Below are 15,337 nucleotides of genomic sequence, written 5' to 3' on the forward strand. Positions count from 1 at the left end.
TCATTTCTCGAATCCATTTGTGAATGGTCTCGTCTTCTCCTTGAGCCCGTTTGTGAACGGTGCCTCTTTTCTTCGAGTCCATACAACTATGGTCTCTTATCCTCTTTGAACATCATACATCTATGATGTCTCATTTCCTTGGAATCCGTACAAATACGGTATTTCATTCTCTTCGAGTCCATACAACTATGGTCTCTTATACTCTCTGAACATCATACAACTATGATGTCTCATTCCCTTGGAATCCGTACAAATACGGTATTTCATTCTCTTCGAGTCCATACAACTATGGTCTCTTATCCCCTTTTGAACATCATACAACTATGATGTCCCATTCCCTTGGAATCCGTACAAATACGGTATTTCATTCTCTTCGAGTCCATACAACTATAGTCTCTTATCCTCTTTGAACATCATACAACTATGATGTCTCATTTCCTTGGAATCCGTACAAATACGGTATTTCATTTTCTTCGAGTCCATACAACTATGGTCTCTTATCCCCTTTGAACATCATACAACTATGATGTCTCATTTCCTTGGAATCCTTACAAATATGGTATTTCATTCTCTTCGAGTCCATACAACTATGGTCTCTTATACCCTTTGAACATCATACAACTATGATGTCTCATTTCCTTGGAATCCGTACAAATACGGTATTTCATTCTCTTCGAGTCCATACAACTATGGTCTCTTTTCCCCTTTGAACATCATACAACTATGATGTCTCATTTCCTTGGAATCCGTACAAATACGGTATTTCATTCTCTTCAAGTCCATACAACTATGGTCTCTTATCCTCTTTGAACATCATACAACTATGATGTCTCATTTCCTTGGAATCCGTACAAATACGGTATTTCATTTTCTTCGAGTCCATACAACTATGATCTCTTATCCCCTTTGAACATCATACAACTATGATGTCTCATTTCCTTGGAATCCGTACAAATACGGTATTTCATTCTCTTCGAGTCCATACAACTATGGTCTCTTATACCCTTTGAACATCATACAACTATGATGTCTCATTTCCTTCGAATCCGTATAAATACGGTATTTCATCTTGCCCAAGCCCATTCAAAAATGATGCTGCGTTTTCATTAAGAATCTTTCAAAAGTCATCCATTATTCTCTCTGAGACCATTTGAAAATGACGTCTCATTTCCTCTGAAGCTGTTCAAAAGCGATATTCCTTTCCCTCCGAAAATCCATTTGAAAATGGTATCCCATTTCTCTCGTTGCCAGCGGCACCGCAGCGGGTTTGTTTTATTGCATTCCAATTCTAGGATTTCATCTAAGGTCTTGCATTATATTAGGTTGCATTGTGTTTAGGGGGTTCTTTGTCGATTAAAGCTACGCAAAATGGTTCTGTCATTTTGACTTTGGTATTCGATGACTACGTCGTCTCTACCAAAGAGGGGCATCTGTAGACACCCACATTTTGCCTTACTTTAACCAACAATAACCTAATATATTGATCCGTAGAATTTCATTGGTAAAGTATGCATCCTCAAATTTTTTGAAAAAAACAAAATGATAAAGAGATGTACCTGGTGAGATGATTAGACCCGAAAAATTGAAAAATACCCTGATTGGTGAATTTAGTGTGTTAAATCCATGTGAGAACCCCCTCTATCATTGATTTATATGTTTTAGGTCATTAATATCTTGATCTGACTTTACGGATCATCAATCGGGACAAAATAAGCTAGGGTCACTTCATAGCCCGGACCCTGATTCCATTCCGAGACCCGATTTCCGTAAATCGTTAGATCAATGGCAGATCTCGACCTAGGTCTAACCATCCAAAATCACCTAACCTCTCCTCTCATCCTAACCATCCAAACCTCACCTAACCTCACCTAACCTCTCCTCTCATCCTAACCATCCAAACCTCACCTAACCTCACCTAACCACCTAACCTCACCTAACCTTACCTAACCTCATCTAACCTCACCTAACCTCACCTAACCTCCTATCCCATTCTCCTATAAATACCCTCTCATCCCACCATCCAAATGAGGAGGAGGAAGAAGAGAAGAAAAAAAGAACCCCTCTCTTAGAAAATTCATCCCTCTCCCTCATCTCTTCAAGGGTTCGGCCATCCTTGCCGGATCGGGTGATTTTATACGTTGGGTGATATATATCAAAAGCGGTCATTATCAAGCAAGGAATCATCTTCAAGGAATTAACATCAAAGAAAAATCAAACACAAAGTGGGTTTTCAAAGAGGTAGACATTTATTTCAATTTTATGTAGGGTCTGTTTTCATGCATATCTTTTACTTTAAAAGAAAAACCATGTTAGGAAGCATCTAGGATCAATCTTTACTCATATTCTTCTTGATGGTAGACTTTGAAGTTATACATGTTTCCCTCTTCTCTTAACCCATCTGATCTTCATTTTTATTTTTCCCTAATGGTTCACACCATGGTTCCCCCTGGTTGTACTCTGGTTAGCTCCTGGTTGCACCCAGGTTCGCTGCTGGTTGCACCCAGGTTCGATACTGGTTGCACCCTGGTTCCCTGCTGGTTCGCACTCTGGTTCCCTACTAATTCGCACCCTGGTTCGCATCCTGGCCAGCCCCTGGTTGTACTCTGGTTCGTACCCTGGTTCACACCATGGTTCCCCCTGGTTAGCCTCTGGTTAGACCCTGGTTGCACCCAGGTTCGTTGCTGGTTGCACCCAGGTTCGATACTGGTTCGCACCCTGGTTCCCTGCTGGTTCGCACTCTGGTTAGACCCTGGTTGCACCCAGGTTCGCTGCTGGTTGCACCCAGGTTCCCTGCTGGTTGCACCCTGGTTCCCCTGCTGGTTCGCACCCTGGTTCCCTGCTGGTTCGCACCCTGGTGCACCCTGGTTTGTACCCTGCCTCCTCCTGGTTAGACCATGGCTAGTCTCGGGTTTGCTCCTAACTTAGACCCAACTCACTAAACCCCATACCCATAAGCCTTAAACCCTATAACCGAGTCACATCAACCCAAGCCATACCTTTGTCCACTCACTGAGGCACACCATTTATCCATAAATCTGGTTACATTAAATCTAACCCAGCCAGGCCACCTGCAGCTTAAGTCAAATCGCCCCAATACAATCCAACCAAGTGGGATCCCAACCCAGCTCAACTGAGTCAACTCTAGCCAACCTCCCTAGTCGAGTTGACCCAACTCTCTAGTCGAGTATGCTCAACCTCTTTAACCGATTGGACTCTCCCCTTAGTTGACTCAATCCAATTCCTTAATCAACCCATCCCAATGCAACCGAGTCGCATTCGACCAAGTGGCGGCCTTCCATGTCACAACCGAGTCATTCCCCTATTCTACTAATGCCCGTTTACACCTAATAGAACTTCCTCCCTTTTGCCTAACCAAGTCATATCCCAACACAATCTGAGTCGCATGTCTGAATCCATTTGGCCGAATCTCATAATCCCGCCCATTTTGAATTCCCAAAATTCAAACCCTTGATGATTCCTATATGCTCAATTCTTTGATGCAAATTCCTAATTCCAAAATCCCATTGCTAAATCAATGTTTCTGAATCTCAAGTCCAATGCTGAAATAAAAACCCGATTCCTGATCCAAATACCAATTCTGTTTTCCAAAATCCAAGTAACCTCCCCAGCGGAACTACGTGTGGCTTGATCCCCATCGCGGGGTACGTAGGCAATTTGGCACTCCCAAGTTCAGTCGCACCTTTCTCTATCTTTCTCATTCCCTCACACTATTTCATCATCTCTTCCATCCCTTTTTTCACTAACCTCAAGAACTGATATCGATTCACCTCGTGTCTCTCGGAACCGTTGGATTACGGTTTCCGTCGTAAGGACCCTTAGAGCCTAATTTAGGAACACCGGTGTCGTGTCGTGTCCTAAGTTTTAGGGAGTCTTAGGTTTTAGGGAGTCCTAGAGTTAGGAGTCCAGCCTCATCACGGACGTTTGCTATGTATAGCAACCGTGCCATAGGTCTAGTTACACTAGTCACCCAATCTTTCCCTAGGACAAGCCTAGTAAACTAGGATGTAGGCAAACCTGCATTAGTCTAAGGGACCATTTGCATTTAGATGAGAATCATATAGCATCTTAGATGAAATCCTAAGATAATAAAATCCTCAACTTGAATTAAATAACTTCTCCTAAAACTGTTGAAACAGTCAATCCCGTCTAGGTTGGTGTCCTAGTTGAGTTAGGCATAAGTAGCTTAGCTTAGGTGCACCGAACTACGTCGACTCTGATCCCAGTGAGGCTTGGGTACGTAGGCAGCTTGGATGTCTGATGGCATACCACCCGCGAGTCGGCACCACAACAAATTGTGGTGTTTTGTATATTAATTTTCTTGTAAATACTTAATCAAATCACTTAGGACTTTCCATGAAATTAGAATTCTAGGAGAACTTTCACTTAGATTGAATCCAGACAAATTAATAAATCAAGATACACATTTAGGATTCTCATTGAAATTAGATCATAGGATGCATGTCACTTAGTTCGCACATTAACATAGAGTTGAATGAGCCATTTAAAATAAATTTAAAAGAGTTAGCTTTTGGAATCGAAGACCGATTATCGGGCAGGAATGGTGCATGTGGCGGATAACTCCCCATACCTTCCATTCTCGTAACCAGGTAGCGAGTCTAGATTTCTGGTTAATTTCGGGTCCTAGATCCCACATCTAGGTGGCGACTCTGTCAGTCTCTTTCGTGTGGAATTCGGATTGCCTTAGTGATCCCAAGTTCACATGAAAGACGAATTCAAATCAATAATTAAATACACACGCCAATCGCGTGGGTACGGGAGACCAAGAGAGAGCGCGCGGCGGCTCGCGTCCCACCCCTCTCGCGGGATCGGGTCCCACAGTAACTCGGTGAGTTCCCAGACACGGTTCTTTTCCATCGAGAGCAACTCATCCTTCATGGCTTCAAGCCACTGAGCTGATCGGTCACTATTTATGGCCTGACCAAATGAAAGTGGATCATTATCCATTTCACCGTCGTAGTCACACTCGTTTAGATAGACAATATAGTCATCTGAGATGGCTGACCTCCTCTCTCTCTGTGATCTACGCACAAGTTGCTCAACGACAATCGTCGTTGGAGCATCAGGAATGTGGGGCGAAACCTCCAATGTGCCATCTGGTGCATCAATATCCTCAGGTGGAGGAATCGACACTACTCTTTCTTGGATTACCGGTATTGGAACAAATACCCGGTTCTCTTCAAAAGTAAGTGACCTAGGCACAGAACTCCCACTGAGATCACCATCCTCTAATAATACAGCGTATCTAGTCTCTACAATCCGGGTGCTATGAGTAGAACTATAGAACCTATAACCCTTAGACCGTTCAGGGTAACCTATGAAGTAACAAGAGATGGTCCTACCGTTTAACTTTCTCAACTGTGGGTTATATATTTTGGCTTCAGCCATACAGCCTCAAACATGCAAATATCCTAGCTTAGGCTTTTTACCGGCCCATAACTCATAAGGGTCTTAGCCACAGCTTTACTCGGTACACGGTTTAGGATATGAACGGCTGTTTTCAATGCTTCTCCCCACAAGGACTCAGGCAATGATGAATTGCAAATCATGCTCCTCACCATATCCATAAGAGTACGGTTTCGTCTCTCAGCAACACCATTTTGCTCAGGTGTACCTGGCATCATGTACTGAGCGACAATACCGTTCTCCTGTAGGTAAAGTGTGAACGCACCTGGACTGCGGCCCGTATCGGAATATCTGCCATAGTACTCCCCACCTCTATCGGACCTCACAACCTTAATCTTCCGGTCAAGTTGTAACTCAATCTCAACCTTATAGATCTTAAAGGTCTCCAGTGCTTCCGACTTTTCTTTGATGAGATAGACGTAGCTAAGACGTGAAAAGTCATCTATAAAGGTAATGAAATATCTCTCGCCACTTAAGGCAGGAGTAGGAAATGGCCCACATATATCAGTGTGAATAACTTCTAACAGGCCGGTACTCCTAGTGGCGCCCTTCTTATAGTTTTGGTTTGTTTACCCTTAAGACACTGCCTACAAATCCCGAAATCAGAAAAGTCAAGAGGAGGAAGAACTCCATCTTTAACCAGTCTTTCCAAACGACTAATGGAAATGTGACCTAAACGCTTATGCCACAAACTGGAAGAGTTTTCATCAACTCGACCCCGTTTATTGCCACGGTAACTGATTTCCTCATTCACATGCATGGATAACAGAGAATTTGCAAACGGACTATCTAAATTAATCATATATAGATTGCCCGCAAGAGTACCAGAACCAACAACATTGGAATCATGGAGTAATGTAAAACCTTTATTCCCAAACTTAAATTCAAATCCAGAGGAATCAAGTCTGGATATAGATATAAGGTTTTTGCTCATGGCAGGTACGAAAAATGTGTCTTCCAAATACATAATGAAGCCACTATCTAATACAAGACGAAAAGTGCCAATAGCCTTGACGTCTGCTTCTACTCCATTTCCCATCTTAATGGTTCGCTCCCCTTTCCTGAGTCTCCGTCTCTCTTGAAATCCCTGCAAGGAATTCGAGATGTGAATAGTGGAACCTGTATCTATCCACCAGGTATTTCTAGGAGCATCTACAAGGAAAGATTCATGACAAACAAAAACTGAATTATTACCTTTCTTATGCAGCCACTCTTCATACTTTGAGCACTCTTTCTTTATGTGACCAAGTTTCTTACAGAAATGGCACATAATGCGACTTTTCATCCCACCGGTCAAGCCCTGCTGAGCCGAACCATTTGCTACGTTCTTCTTGCCTTTCCCAAAGCCCTTTCCTTTGGTTTTCTTCTTGAAGTGACCCTTCGATGTTCCCTCTGTGGTGTAATGAGCACTTTCAGGTTACTCGGTCTTCAACCTCTCTTCTTCTTGAACACACATGGCTATGAGTTCACTCATTTCCCACTTCTCTTTCTGCGTATTGTAATTAATTTTAAATGGAGTAAACTGCGCAGGAAGAGATGTCATGATGAAATGAACAAGGAAACCCTCAGAGATCTCCATGTTCATTTTCTTTAGCTGGGAGGCTATGTCATTCATTCGCATAATGTGCTCTCTCACACCACTACTACCATTGTACTTCATAGTGATCATCTTCATCATCAGTGTATTGGCAAGAGCCTTAGACGATCCCTTAAACTGATCCTCTACTGCCTGTAGGTACTCTTTAGCAGTAAATTCCTCATTTTCCTCTGAGTCGGGAATGCCTCCTCGGATAGAGGTAGAGATCGTGCTTTTCATAATCATAAGGCTCATGCGGTTTGACCGTTCCCATTTTTCATAGGTAGCCAAATCTGCAGCAGTACTTTCATTATAAGGCACTTCAGGTTTGTCATTCCTAAGTGCATAATCTAGGTCCAAACACCCTAAGACTATGTGAATATGATCCTTCCATTTTCTGAAATTAGTCCCACTCAAAACCTCGATCCCGGACAAATAACTAGAGATAGAACTAGGGTTCAATGCTGTAGACGAAAAAGACAGACAATTACAATTTTGCTCACTATCTAAGACACCATTTAAATCTACAAAAAGAGTTTATTCAGTAAAATCCACTATTTAATGTAATCCAACTTTAAAATAAATTACTAAAGTAAACAGAAACACAAAATACATAAGTGTGTTCTTGATGGAACACCCGGTGTGTTACCGTGGGATGTCCGTTGGGCCATGCCACGATACACAATTGGTTCCATTTTTAAGTCAATTTATCTTTAGGAAAGTCAGTTGGATTGCCTAAAATCACAGAAACACATAAATGTGATTCTAGGGAGACACCAGCATATCATCATGGGTCGTTCGTTGGGCCGTGCCGCGACACACATTTGGCTCTCATCCATGAGACTAACTAGGGTTAAATAACTCTATACTTAAGGTACACATCACCGTTGGGCAGAAGCACAACCCCAAACCAAGTTATCCAGGCCTAGCCCTCTCACACCGCCTATTTGTGCAAAACAACAGTCATCCATTAGGCTAAGTGTTGCTCTTGGACAAATAGTCGCAATTGAAAGTGGTTCATAGTCCATAAATGTGTCATTGTATGCGACACGGTTAATTTAACCACTAACCCTTAAGCAATTCTATAACAAGATATAGTGCAACTTCAACTAAAATAAACAAAGTGTACAAACATGTGTACATAAAACCCGTTTTCAAGTTCTATGAAAAAAACATAATTCAATGCCAAAACAGACATCAAATTTGGGTTCAGAGGGGTGGAAATCCCCTAAATCCGGATTTACCTGGCCCAAAACCCAAAATTTTTTTACTCAAAATCAAACAAATAAAACCAAATTATGTTGAATTTACACTGTAACCATATAATACAGTGCTCAAATGTAAAAACTGACTCCAAAAATGGGTTCAGGAGGGTTCCAAACCCCTAGAACCAATATTATACGGGCCAAAAAACTCCAAAAATGGCCAAACTAGGCCTAAAATAGTGATTGGACGGGTCTGCTGGGCCCAGACGGGTTTTGTGGGCCTTATAGGTCAACTGAGCCTTTCTTAAAATCGCGGATCCTTGATGGATCCTTAACGGGCCTGCGCAGGCCATCGGCCCATCACTGTTCATCGTCTTCTCCAACAGCAGTAATAAATTCCAGAAAAATTCAAAAAAAACAACAAATTTCGATTTCATTTTCTGGGTTCGTTTGATATCGGATTTAGGCACCGTTTGTTGCATTGGACTCATCTCTCAACGAACTTCACATCCATGTCGGAAAATCACCGGTCGGAGCAACCGTTTTCCGGCGGCACGCCATTTTCCGGCGATGTCAAAAAAATCCCAAAAAAAATAAAATTTTCATAAACTCTATTTCAATCTGATTTTCTCGCCGTTTTCTTGTTAGAACCGTGGCTCTGATACCACATGATAGTGTTCGATACAATATGAACACCGGCAACGGATCTTAGTGATTCAACATTGAGAAAATCACAGATAAAATTATGGAATAAATTGAAATGAGAAAAAGACATACCGGAAGCCATGAATCTTGTTTTTCTTTCTCTTAAGGTTTCTCTTTGCTACACAATAGTCGGTGATGGGGACCGGTTTCCTTTCTCTTCAAGCGTGGATTCTCAAAGTTTGGAAACAAATTTGTTGTGAGCAAATAGGACCCAAGAGTTCCTTTTTATAAGCGTTTGTGGGAAGAGATGTGACTCCTCATCGCGCCGATCCCTCTCCCCAAACGTCTCTTTTTTTAAACGTTTATACCTTTTCACACCAAATGATCTTGACCGTCGATCTTGCAACAGCCATATCCACCGTTAGGATTACTTCCTAACATTTTACGCATCTCTATTTCAACCCTTGTAGTCCTCACGTGTATTAGATAGGTATTTTGTCATGTATATCCCACAAATTAGCACATCATAACCAAATTTTTTTTTTTACATTGACAGGAGAAAGGAGAAGATGATTATATTAAGAAAAAATGCAAATGTGATTCCTTTTTCTTTTCTTTTTTTGGTTAAAGAACGTAATTCTAATTCTAGAAACATACCAAAGAATAGGAATTGATTCTAGCTTCCAGAACGAGAATCGTGATAATGGTTAAAGAACACACCCTAAATCGACCCCTTTTAACGGAAAACGTTAGGGTGTGTGAGTTGTAAAAGCTCATTAAATACTAAAAGACAAGCAAGGAGAGCGTGGATGTCAAAACATTGAAGTGCTGATATCATTTCCCTATTTCTATAACTGTGTGTGAGTGTGTGTGTGTGTGAGAGAGAGAGAGAGAGAGAGAGAGAGAGAGACTTTTCATTAGGTTTGGTGTGTCTTTGCTAAAAGAATATTTTTTACTGCAATAAGGGATTTAAGAATATTTGAAGATTTTGATTTGTGAGTAGGTTTAGTATTTAAATGTTGGCTTTATTATTATTATATAGAAAGATATTAAATCTAGATATTTATAAATACATAAATAAGGTGAAGGTCCTAGTTTTAAATATCATGACTTTAAGTTGATCATATGGAAAGCGCTAAACAATAAGTCATTATTGTTCTCAATTTTCTTAGTTTTTAATTAACTTTTCTAAAGCAGCACACGAGTGCATAAACCATTGTTTTACACTCTTAAGTCTCTCTTGAAGTTTTTAGGAAGTACGAGCATGGACACCTTTGGTTGTAAACCTCGAGTAATAGCCAAATGAACATGCATGAAATAAAAAAAGAAGAAAATCTTATATAAAAGCTCTTCTTTAGTCCACATATAAGATGCAAAACCTCAGCTTCATGTCCTATTCTGTTCCATATGTGGGCAAAATATAGGTTTAAATCTAATTGTACTCTAAACATTGAGTTATATTAGGGTGATGCACAACTAAGATGTAGCCTTAGCACCACCAATGAGAAGCGGCCCCTGTCCTATTTATTCCTTTAGCAACCAATCGAGTAAGCAGTTCCAAGGATTAGAAACTGAGACACTTGGTCTCTTCCTCTTCTCTTCTCATTGGGGATGTTGGGAAAAAATTTCTTAGCTAATTCATTTTAATGGATACTGTTACGCCCCAAACTGAGGTCCTTGTAAGTGTGCCACACGCCCATATCACAAACCAACCATAGGGCGCAAGGCCGGATTAACAACAAACATGCTTAGCATATATTCAGAGCAATGAGCTGAAAACGTACTAATTAACCATAAAAATTCAGGAGTTCCCCCAATCTCAATAATTATTCACGAGCCAACATTGTTTGACATCCACAGATAATAGAGTAAATGGACTTTCTATCTCTTTAAACACATATATAACATCCTCATGACTAATCCCTTGATCCATGGGTGATTTGGGTTTATTAATCATAGATAGATCTCCAATTTCTTGGGGAAAAACGAATTTCCAAACCCAAATCCTCCTAAAATCAATTCCCACAATTTTCCTTTACAAAAATCAGACTTCCGCATTTTTGTAAAGGGCATAGATTAAAAAGCATTTTTTAGTGAGATTAATCTGAGTCTTTTACACATAGGAGAAATGCTAGACTGAAAGGAGCCCGCGCAAAAATTAGATGAAAGGGCTCTCACATTGGCTGCACATCACCTAAGTGCATTTAACATTCGTTGCCTTTTACTTTTTTGAATGACGTGCAGCCAATGGGGGAGCCCTCTCATCTTATTTTTGCAAGGGCTCCCTTCAATCTAGCATTCTCTTCACATAAATATAAAAGGCTGAGTTCTTGGCCACACTGAATCACGAACCTCTACTCAACTCAACTCAACTCAACTCAACCAAGCCTTTGTCCCAAACTAGTTGGGGTCGGCTGAAGAATCCTTTATAAATTTTTCATGAAGAAGGTGACACGCAGCTATTTCCACTCTCTTAGTGAGGATAAAATCTATCTGGCTACAGTTGGTGCCATTGCTAAAGGATATCAAGCGTGACTCTCTTTTCTTAAAAAAAGTATTTGTTAACATCAAATCATATGCCACTGTAAACTCCAAAATATCTTCTCCTGCATCATTTCTATTGCCAAAACGCAGTCCTCCATTAACCCTCTCAAAACCTCCACCAGTTCATCCCACATGCCCGTTTAAGTCTCTTCCTATAAATAACTTATCTCCATGTGGTATTCCTTGAACTAACATATCCTCCCAAAATTGCCACAGTCATTTAATCCTATTTGAGGGGCATACGCACTAATAACATTAATCGTCTCTTCACCTAATATTAATTTAATTAAAATAATTCTATCACCCTTCCTTTTAACATCTACAACCTCATTTCTTAGGCTCTTATCTATTATAATCCTTACATCATTTTTATTCCTCTCATTCCCTATATACCATAACTTGAATCCCGTATTTTCTATTTACCTAGATTTTTTCTCCTACACATTTAGTCTCCTGAAGGGAAGCTATATTAACTCTCATTCTATTCAGCGCATCAACTAATTCCCTTAGCTTACTTATTAGTGAACCTATGTTCCAACTGGCTAAACGAATCATATTCTCTTGGACTAGCTTCCTCGCCCATTGCACCCATCCAGTAAAGTACGAGAACCCTTGCTTATTTTTCACCACACCCGGGCGCCGATGTGGTGCGTCACTGAGGGTGATGATCGTAGACTAACCTCCTCACCCTTGCACCCGCCCATGAAGGTGCAAGGGCCCTTGCTCATTAACACTACATCCAGGCGCCGATGTAGCGCTTTGCTAACAGGGTTACGCCCGACGATTTTTCTATAAGATTCATCTCATAGGCGAGTGGCAAAGTATCTTGGCTTAGGACAAGCTGTGAAAAACACAGACGGAAAGTTAGTTGCGCAACTCAACTAAGCCTTTGTTCCAAATTAGTCACGAATCTCTAATTATAGAAATAAGTTTTTTTTTCGTGTAGAAAAAAAAATTAAAACTTAATCTAACTTAATAATAAGAAAAAAAATTAAAACTTAATCAAACTTAATTCCACAATTCTTGGATGACGTGGTCATTATAGCCCCCACAGACAATGGTTGTGGGTCCGCATGAGAGACGAGTTTCGTCGCGATACGGCAGAATCCCCAACCTCTCTTTCCTTGTTCCGTTTCAGAAAATATTCCCAACTCTGTTCCAACGCAATTGATAAATTAAGAAACTTCCGGCGTGGGGTGGAGGGATCAAAATAAGAGTCAATATCTTTCCTCATAAACGGAGAATTTTTCGAATCTTATTCAAATCCTCTTCTACATCTGCCTCTGCTAGGGTTTGGAAATGGCTGATATCGTTCCCTTTCTGAAACGATACTCTCTTCCTCTTCTTTTACTCTCACTCGCCATATTCTTCCAACTCTTCGTGATCCCTTCTGCTTTTCCTCCTTCTCACTATGATGGTCGGTCCAATCGATTCTTCATCATACTCTCTCTGCTTTTTAGGTTTTTTTTTTCCTTCTTCTTTCAACTCGCTCTGCTAGTACTGATACTTTATTCCTTCTGGTTTTCTCTTGTGATTAGTTCTCGGCATTAAACAGTTTGGATCCGTTGAAGAAGTCACCGAAGCCTATCAGAAATTTACGTACAGATGGTGATCTTCTCTGTTTCCTTTATTCTGCTGAGTTTTTTTTTTAATTTAAGAAGAATTTATACTTAGATTTGTTATGGTATAGGCTATTTATGTTGGCATCACCATGTTTTGATAATTGAACTAAACAGTAGAAGACAAGATGAATTTGTGCAATTATCAAAATACTGTAGTGTCAATATCATTGGTCTATATAAAATGTATTTATATATTTGGACTATATTCTTTTCCTCCTCTTAATTGCGTAAATTGGATTATTATTGAGTGCCCTGTTGTTGAAGAACATGTTATTTTTTGCTGCTAGCTTAGTCTTTTGTTAATGAAATCGAATTTGAAAATGTGTATGATTCTTACTTTTCGAGATTGATATACATTGTTATTGTTGGGAAATAAATGCATTCAACTGCTTTAATATTTTTTTGAATAGTTGAAATTTATTCCTCAATGATTATTTTCATTCATGTCTGCTTGCATAATCATATGCAAAATGGACATTCGATTAGTACTATAGAAATTTGGATCCCATTGTGGTATGAATTTAAGGTCTTTAATGGGTCCGGTCTCACCAAATTTGCTTTGAAGTGAATGGGTTATGTGAAGATCCAAATTTCTTTATGAGCTCTCACCATTCTAACTTTTATCTCTGAATAGCTTTAGGCTTCTAAATCATCCGAAATGTACTCTCAGGAACAATCCCGGCTCTTTTTCTTGAGATTAATGATTCCACTCAAAGGATTAGTTTTGCTTAAGTAAAAGAAAGGGAAAAATTACATAAATACCCCTAAATTTCATATATATACCTTGTATCTCAACACTCCTTTCACTCATGCCCAAATTGCCAACTGTCTGACACAAATGGTCTACAGTAACAACTCTTATAAGCATAGTTAAAAACCTTCCCCGCATCATCGTGGACTCCCCCGAGTTGACTACCTTTTCCCTTGGCCGCGTTTCGTGTCATGCCACCGCATTCCACATATTGCCCTATAGAGTCAATAAATCTCCTTTGACTCTCCAGAGTTATGACAGCGTCAACCGAGTACTCAGACACGTAAACCGAGTACTCGACCGCGTCGTGCTGAGACGACTAGGATTTTCTTTGATCATGTTTTGATCCACATCCATATTTTGGTACGCTGCTTATAAGTATGTCAGCTAGCTGTGCTTGAATAGGAATATAATGAGTACAAATCAGCCCCTGCTTGAGATTTTCTTGTATGAAGTTACGATCAGTATCAATATGTTTGCTGAATTGGATTATGTGTGATAGCGATGGCAGATTTGATCACAATACAAGTTCATTGGGTCAAATGTAGAAACTCCTAACTCTGATACTAGGATCTTAAGCCATATTAGCTCACATACTCCATGTGCCATAGATCTGTATTCCACTTCCCTGGATCTGACAACCATTGACTATTTAGCGTGCCTAGTTACAAGATTTCCTCCCACAAATGGACAATAATCAGATGTCAATGGCATATCCATAACAGATCTAGTCCAGTCAGCATCTATATATGCCTTAACTCTCAAGTGACCATGTTTTTGGAATAGAATCCCCTTTCCAGGGGAAGACTTTAGATACATCAAGATGCGATATATTGCATCCCAGTGTGTGGTCCTTGTTACGTGCATGAATTGTCAGACAACACTCACGACATATGCAATATCATACCTGGCAATGGATAGGTAAATCAATCTACCCACCTATTGTTAGAAACGAGTAGTATCAACTAGCCTCTCACTGTCCTCATCACTTAGCCTGAAATTCTGCATGATGGGTGTCATTGCCGGGTTTGCTTCAAGGCTGTCTGTTTTCTGCAAAAGATCTAGAATATATATTATTTGGGAAATGGATATACCCTTCTTGCAATGGGCTACTTCAATCCAAGAAACTACTGCAACTTACCTAGATCTTCAATTTCAAACTCTGACCTGAAATGAATTTTCAACCTGTGAATTTCTTCACAATCATCACTAGTAACCACAATATCATCAACATATACGATCAAAGCAATTATGCATCGAACTTTTTGTTTAATACACCGATTACTTTTAAAAAAAAATAAAAAATGAACAAGGTGTGATCAGCTTGGTATTGTGAATAACCAACTCCTTTACCAAATTATCACTGCATATTAAACCTCTCACGTTACGCCCGTGAGGACTGTTGGAGGCCATAACATGCTTTCTTTAATTTGTATCATCAACATGCACGATCAATCAGAGCAATTATGCATTGAACTGTTTGTTTAATGAACACGATGTGATTACTGTTAAAAAAACGGCCAAGATGTGAACAGCCTGGTATTGTGAA

General features: G+C 40.1%; 2 protein-coding genes across 4 annotated transcripts in view; one reads left to right on the forward strand and one right to left on the reverse strand.

The window, feature by feature from the left end:
- Positions 1-6,862: 6,862 nt before the first annotated feature.
- LOC143847907 (uncharacterized) lies at positions 6,863-7,716 on the reverse strand. Its single transcript, XM_077356693.1, has 2 exons — positions 7,671-7,716; positions 6,863-7,485 (listed from the first exon to the last, which is right to left on the reverse strand). Exons 1-2 carry the CDS (start codon positions 7,714-7,716, stop codon positions 6,863-6,865), a joined length of 669 nt encoding a protein of 222 aa, XP_077212808.1.
- A 4,804-nt stretch (positions 7,717-12,520) lies between these two features.
- Positions 12,521-15,337, forward strand: part of LOC143848788 (DNAJ heat shock N-terminal domain-containing protein) — a 41,195-nt gene continuing 38,378 nt past the window's right edge. For all 3 annotated transcript variants that reach the window (XM_077357850.1, XM_077357852.1, XM_077357851.1), the window contains exons 1-2: positions 12,521-12,832; positions 12,954-13,023. In XM_077357850.1, coding sequence (XP_077213965.1) covers positions 12,715-12,832; positions 12,954-13,023 — 188 coding nt within the window. In that variant the 5' untranslated portion in view covers positions 12,521-12,714. The remainder of the gene's footprint in view (positions 12,833-12,953; positions 13,024-15,337) is intronic.

This window comes from Tasmannia lanceolata, unplaced genomic scaffold, assembly GCF_043159265.1.
Source record: "Tasmannia lanceolata isolate RefF3 unplaced genomic scaffold, GAP_Taslan_0.1 ptg000016l, whole genome shotgun sequence".
Classification (NCBI taxonomy): Eukaryota; Viridiplantae; Streptophyta; class Magnoliopsida; order Canellales; family Winteraceae; genus Tasmannia; species Tasmannia lanceolata.